Here is a 6,754-nt window from a genome sequence, read left to right as displayed (position 1 = left end):
AAGTCACTTTCAATATTTGTTGTAAAATGCAGCCGCCAAAATAGAATGCCAATCATGACACGTCTGCTTGATTTGTGTAAAAATTGGGGTTGTCTTTGACTTTTTCACTGTCATTTTTACCACAAAACAATTATTTCTATAAACAAAATGTAGAATTGGACCTAAGTGTTTATTTTTGAAAATCTTTAATTTGACAAACCACACCAGATAGAAAAACTGAAAAACTAAAATAAAAACACGTTTTTCTCAAGTAAAAACGTCAAACAATCTTGATTTCTAGTCCCCGAAAAGAATGGGTAACTGTGACAGGAAATGGTCTCTCCTCACACCCTCTTCCAAATTCTTCACTCTCTTCTTATTTTTCATTTTTCTACGCTTTTCCATTAATATATAATTGCAACTTTATTAGCTATTTTCGCTAAAATTACGACTCGAATGCAATTTACTTGTTTATTCAATAGCATCGACTCACCGACTTCCCTAAATCTAATAAACTAAATTGATCCACTGTAAAATAACATAATATTTATATAATTGATGTAGGGATGAGTCCCGCATTAGGTTCATAAAAAGGCAATAACAATGGGACATCGATCGAGCCGTAAGCCATATTATTTGACACTATCTACAGGAACGAAGTTATGAACCCATACCAAGCCTCTTCAAATTCATATAAATTCAAAACGAACAATACTCCCACATTGATTTGCATAATTAATATATTGACAAATATTTTAAAAACATGTGAATTGCATGAAATTTTCAAATGATGAGAATTCAATCAAATTGGTGCTCGTAATATAATTAATTTAATTTTACATCACAAATGTAATATACTTAAATAAAGAATTGGTGATTATACAAAAATACTGTGTTTAGGTTTTGGAATTTGTTCTTCAAGATAAAGTTTATGCATGTTTAAAGGCAGTCAGCGGGGTGGTTGCAAGTTCCTTGGACTTATTCCATTAAATAAATCCGGATACGTCGTCGTGTTAGATTATATAATCTATTTATCTATTTAATTATGCTTTACTGCACATCACATACATACATAATATAAATTAATAATATGGTAGTTCAGTAGTATGTTAATTCACATTTTTCAAATAGTTGTTTGAATGATTGTTGAAGATAGTAGTTGTTTTAATTCTCTTTCTAACCACATTCAAAAAGTGGTGTATATATTATATGTTAAAGGAGAGAAATGCAAGCAGCCGCTTGTTATATTGCAAATGAACAAATTATTTTTTTATAAAAAAAAAGTAGAACAATTTACCTCTCTGTATTTTTCAAAATACTTCTTTAGACTGGGAGGTAGATTGATTCATTTCAAAAGATACGCGTGAGAGGAATAAATTGCTATTATTTTCTAATATAGGGTAATTTACTTATTTGCAACATCACATGGAAAAAAATTGCATTTATAAAAAAAACATTTGTTATCAAAATATTCATTGGCCAAAAAAAAAAAAAAAACTCTTGAACATACTAATTTATTTACAAGATACTTATTTTTTAATCAAGTTACTCTTTTAATAATTTTGTATTCATGTATATTAAAAATTAATTTCTTTTGTCAATTTTGATTTAAAAAAATCTTATTGAATTGAAGTAAATATAATAAACTTTATATTGTACACAAGCATATAAATGTTTTGATTGCTATTTCTAATAATAAAATTGATTATTTAAAAGGGTAAACTATAAATATCTCTACTATAACATGATTACGAATACTCTCTTTCAAATAAAAAATAAATATGTAGTCTTTAAAAGGTGATGTGGACATTACTATTTTATTCTTTTATTAAATTTAAAAAATATATATATATTTGTAAAAAAATAGGGTGGATAAAATAAATTATTTATATATTATTTTAGTCCGTAAAAATATTTTAAAAAAATTTAACATTATATTGTAATATTTTAATCAGTTCATCATAAAAATTTAATAAAAAATTGATAAATACTAATAAAATAAGATGGTTGTTAGCAAAAATAGCACTTATAGTTTTTTAATTAATAAAAAAAATTAATAATTATAATATTATAATTTACCAAATTAAGAAAAAGAAAGAAACAATAAACGCATTGATGTGGTGGCGCGAGTACGGGAGACTATGCATTTTCTCGCGCGTAATGGTGAAGAAGGATACAATATAAATTGACAGGCAGGTGTACCGGGAAGATTCAACAACACTGCTCTTATATTCACTCAACTCCCATTCCATTCCTCCACAGTCCACACTAACCTTTATCTCTCTAAAACTCACCCTGACTCGACTCCTAATCTTCCCACCTGCCTCACTACAGTCTCTAATGGAGGTCGAAGCTCACGGGCTTTCCACTTTTGATCTCAATTCCGGCAACCTTACTGCTTTTTCTCTCAGAAACCGCCCTGAGTTTCTAGTCCCTAACATGTCCGGATCTCCAAAGCAGCCTTCGGAACTTGAAAAAGTGACTGGTGATCAAATGGCGGAGCACGGTGGTGAATGGGAAGCCACCGCTGCTCCGACGAGTCCCGCCGCAGCACTGGTCGGATGTCCGTCGAATGCCGCGATGAAACTTCAGAAGGTTTACCGGAGTTATCGTACTCGGCGCATGTTGGCTGACTCTGCTGTGGTTGCTGAAGAGCTATGGTACTCTAGTTTTCTTTTTTCTTTTTTGGTTTAAATGCGTGAATTACGAGATGAAATCACGAGTATGTTTATTCGTTTGCGCGAGATGTTGTTTTACTTGCATTATTGTGGGTGAAATATATATATTTTTTCGATTTTTACGTACTCATGCAGAAAGTGTTCTATATAAAACTGTAATTATTTGTTTTTACCAATTTAATATTTCCCACTTTTTTCGGTATTTTTTGTGATGATTTTGTTTCGTGATGAAAATTGAAGGTGGCAAGCGCTAGACTTTGCACGGTTAAATCACAGTACAATCTCGTTTTTCAACTTCCTAAAGCCAGAGACTGCTGCGTCGCGGTGGAATCGTATCGGTTTAAATGCTTCCAAGGTAAAATCATCAGATTATCAAGATACTTTTGTATGACCTCTGTCTACAGTTGTTTACTAATTGCTTTAAACAATAAACTGGAAAATGAGCAGAAGTGACTAGACTCAGTTGTGTGGCTGTATTATTTTACTACAAAGTTATGTGGACAGGTGGGCAAGGGGTTGTCGAAAGACGCCAAGGCACAAAAGTTGGCTTTCCAGCACTGGATTGAAGCCGTGAGTTGCACCTTTCTTTATTTCCTTTCACGTACAACCATAGTAGATAAGACTTCCGTTAGTTTGTAATATGGCCGCTGATTATAGTACTACTTTGGGGAAGTTTGATTTTGTGGCTCTGTATTTGATCCAGATCGACCCGAGGCACCGTTATGGCCACAGCTTACATTTCTATTATGAGGAGTGGTGTAAAACCAATGCTGGTCAACCCTTCTTCTACTGGTAGAGAGTTTGAGCAACTTTTGATGTCTATAAGTTGTTCTTTTGACTTTGTCTATTGTGCTTGACCAAATAACTGTGTTATTTCAATTCCCATGGTGCTTCATCTGCGGTGGTCAAACCTGTAGCGGTTGGAGGGACGCTTGTAATCTTGTGAAAGCATAATTATATTATATGAATTACATAATCAATTATCAATTTCCCGTAATGTGTAGCCAGAAAACATGATAAGAGCTTGGGATTACAAATTCTACAGGTTGGATCTTGGAGATGGCAAAGAGGTTGATCTTAAGGAGTGTCCAAGGTCAAAGCTTCGTCAACAATGCATCAAGTATCTTGGACCGGTGTGTGATCAACGTTTCATTTGTTGGCAACAGATTATTTTCTGAAAAATCTCGTCATGTATTAGATACAAATGATAGTATCTTAAGGCAACCAAAAATATCTCTGTGTCACAAGTTACACGACGATTCTAGACGTGTCCTCACTTTATTTTTATTTTTTGTTGACAATCTCTTCTTCAGTCTTTCTCTTGAGTTTTCACTCATTCTATTTTGAGATAGAGTAATATAAATCATTTTTCATGTTTGATCTGATCAGAAAGAGAGAGAACAATATGAATATGTGCTTGTTGATGGGAGAATTTTGCATAAAGTAACTGGGTACCCTCTTGATACAAATAAAGGATCACCAGGATCGAAATGGATTTTTGTGATGAGCACCTCCAAGAGACTCTACATTGGAGAGGTAAGCTGTATTAGAATAAGTAGAACACATTGTCTGATGTTCCTCTTTACCCCAGGTTTCATACTTCTTCTTCATTGAAACATACAAATTGTAATTTCCTCCAGAAAAAGAAAGGATTGTTCCATCATTCAAGCTTTCTCGCTGGAGGAGCTACTTTAGCTGCTGGGAGGCTCATAGCAGAGGATGGAGTGCTTAAGGTACCTTCTGAGATTATGCAATTTGTTTTCTATAAGCCTGTTCTTTTCATTAACTGATAGTGAAGGGTACTAGCACGGTCCTTGGGAACACGATGTGTGGTATCAAATGTGTGTGGGAGGGGGGTGGGGGGGATGGAAGTGTTCTAATCCGTAGTTAAAGGAGAGTAGTGAATCTCTTCTGTTGTCTGGTATTGTTGAGTGGAGTAAAAAACAGCCCTTACTCTTTGTTTTAAATATTATAAAAATCAGTGGTGGGACATGCTTGTGTTGTAAATTTCAATCCCTTCGCAGCTCAGCCTCATGAGGAGGATTTGAAGATTGTACACGAAGAAGAATTCCTTCACCTCTTCTCGTTTCCCTTCCATTCAATTTTCCTCCTACAACATAAAAAGAAGGTGCACAACCCTCTCCAAATCTACACCTCCTTTGATCTCCTCTCATAATCCCCTAACAAACACACCATAAATGCATTTGTGCTAATGCCGATTAAGGTTTCATGAAGTCAATTTTCTGTTATTACTACAAATATCTTTCTGACTAATATATGCAGCAACTCTGTGATTGTGCATACGCAGTTGCAATTGCAAGGCCACTCTTTTGTGAAATTCTCTTAATATTTCAAGATAGCTGGTCCCATGATTTTGACCTTCAAAACCTTTTTATGTTGTCTAGTGTATCTCAGCTTACAGTGGACACTATAAGCCAACTGATGAAAGGCTCGGCAGCTTTTTATTATTTCTCGAGGAAAATGGTGTCAACCTGGATGATGTAGAGGTACAGCATCGCTTTTTCTTTGGACAACTATTCTCTTCCACAATTTTGATCATGGATCATGCTCTTTAATTGGGCCTAGGGGAAGGATGGGTTGGTGGGGCTGCTTCTACTGCCTTTTCTTGGACAGAAATTGTGAAAATGCATGTTTGTCTTTTTTTCTTTGATAAAGAAATGCATGCTTGATAATCTATAATTTTCCTTGTAATGGGAATGACTATACATTATACAAGTTCCTTGTTGATTTCACTTCACTCAATTATGGATTCTAATACTTGTGTATTGCATGAGATGAGAAATATACTGCAGAATTGCTCTAGTGAGATTTGTATCCTTGATTTGTTTAAAGTGGAGTTCATAAGCAAGCAATCTATATGATCATGGAACTAAATACGCGTTATCAAAAGGTACCTTTTAACCTAAGGGAGCCGGCAAGTAATGAGTAAATTATGTTTGATGCATTTTAGTGGGTTTAATGGTAACATAATGTGCTGATTTATTATCAGTGAGACCTAATGTTCTCTGCAGTTGTATCATCAATGAACCCTGCTGTTCTCATGTAGCTTCCACCGTCATTCATGGCTCCAAAAAGAGTTATCCTCCCTCTTGTAGAGTTCTGGTTTAAGTATTTCACCTAAGAGTCTTGTCCTTTTGTCTTGTCTTATCAGAAACACAAGGCGAATGATGACTATGAGAATAATGAAAACGGAAAAATTTCCATGGATGCAGCTGTATCTAAAGTTTTGTCAATATCAGATTCTGTTCAGTGCGATCTACCAAATGAAGAGGAGGAGCTGTCTTCAGAAGCACCCGAAGTTTCCAAGCCTGAAACTAAGAATGAGTATAAGAGGACTCTCTCTGGGGGTCTTCAGAGTCCTAAAGCAGACGTGCCGAGGATTTCAATAATGCAAAGGATCAACTCCAAGAAGGCTGCAAAATCATATCAATTGGGCCATCAACTCTCTGTCCAATGGTCTACAGGTGTTGGTCCCAGAATCGGTTGTATTGCTGACTACCCTTTGGAGTTGAGGTTACAGGCACTAGAACTCACTAAACTCTCCCCACGAACATGCCCTCCATTATCGACACCCGGTAGGAGTGCTGCTCTTGTTTCACCTTCTTGTCCACCAAATATAAGCAACGATGACGTGGGAGCTCTCTACTTGGCCTAAAACCCTCTGCTACAATGTTCATTGGTTGCTTCTGCCGTCTGCTCTTGTTGGTGTTGCTATCCTAGTTTACTCTTATCCTATGCTGTTTAGTCTAGTAGCATACCTTTTGAGAAACCGGATATGATTAGTTTAGAAAGATATCTTTAGCGATTGCATTCGATGAATAAGTTCTAAGCCCATTTTGAGCTAGACAGACTGCATTTTTATGAAGTAGTGTGTATCTCAAGGTACACTCCTATCGTGTCGTTTCATTTAATATTTGCCCGGAAGTGTACAAAGTAGGGAAATTATGTCATCAGTTAGGAGAAGAATAGTACCAAACTGGAACTTCTTAAGCAAAATTTGGTTCTTGTGTTTGTACATAGATGATTTCTGACCTCGGAGCAGTTGTGCAATAATAATCTTATGACATGATTTAGCA

The 6,754-nt window shown here is 35.4% G+C and overlaps 1 protein-coding gene across 2 annotated transcripts; it reads left to right on the top strand.

The window, feature by feature from the left end:
• Positions 2,193-6,709, top strand: LOC105174097 (IQ domain-containing protein IQM3-like). Of its 2 annotated transcripts, XM_020697676.1 has the most exons (10): positions 2,193-2,639; positions 2,898-3,012; positions 3,162-3,227; positions 3,361-3,449; positions 3,703-3,790; positions 4,047-4,193; positions 4,298-4,390; positions 4,687-4,785; positions 5,063-5,164; positions 5,830-6,709. In XM_020697676.1, the coding sequence occupies exons 1-10, from the start codon at positions 2,320-2,322 to the stop codon at positions 6,331-6,333; spliced, it is 1,623 nt and encodes a 540-aa protein (XP_020553335.1). In that variant the 5' UTR covers positions 2,193-2,319; the 3' UTR covers positions 6,334-6,709. The 2 variants fall into 2 exon arrangements, with proteins under 2 accessions (XP_020553335.1, XP_011094389.1); XM_011096087.2 differs by lacking the exon at positions 4,687-4,785 and having other exon boundaries at positions 2,195-2,639.

Source organism: Sesamum indicum, linkage group LG11, assembly GCF_000512975.1.
Source record: "Sesamum indicum cultivar Zhongzhi No. 13 linkage group LG11, S_indicum_v1.0, whole genome shotgun sequence".
Classification (NCBI taxonomy): Eukaryota; Viridiplantae; Streptophyta; class Magnoliopsida; order Lamiales; family Pedaliaceae; genus Sesamum; species Sesamum indicum.
The sequence above is the reverse complement of the archived record's forward strand: the minus strand, read 5'-3'. Positions and strand labels throughout refer to the sequence as shown.

What these genes read in the sequence shown, in the direction of transcription:
- LOC105174097 (XM_020697676.1), top strand. Translation starts at nt 2,320, where the DNA reads ATGGAGGTCGAAGCTCACGGGCTTTCCACTTTTGATCTCAATTCCGGC. An exon ending in TCCAGCACTGGATTGAAGCC is followed by an intron (nt 3,228 to 3,360) that starts GTGAGTTGCACC and finishes TATTTGATCCAG; the next exon opens with ATCGACCCGAGGCACCGTTA. An exon ending in CAGAGGATGGAGTGCTTAAG is followed by an intron (nt 4,391 to 4,686) that starts GTACCTTCTGAG and finishes TTCGCAGCTCAG; the next exon opens with CCTCATGAGGAGGATTTGAA.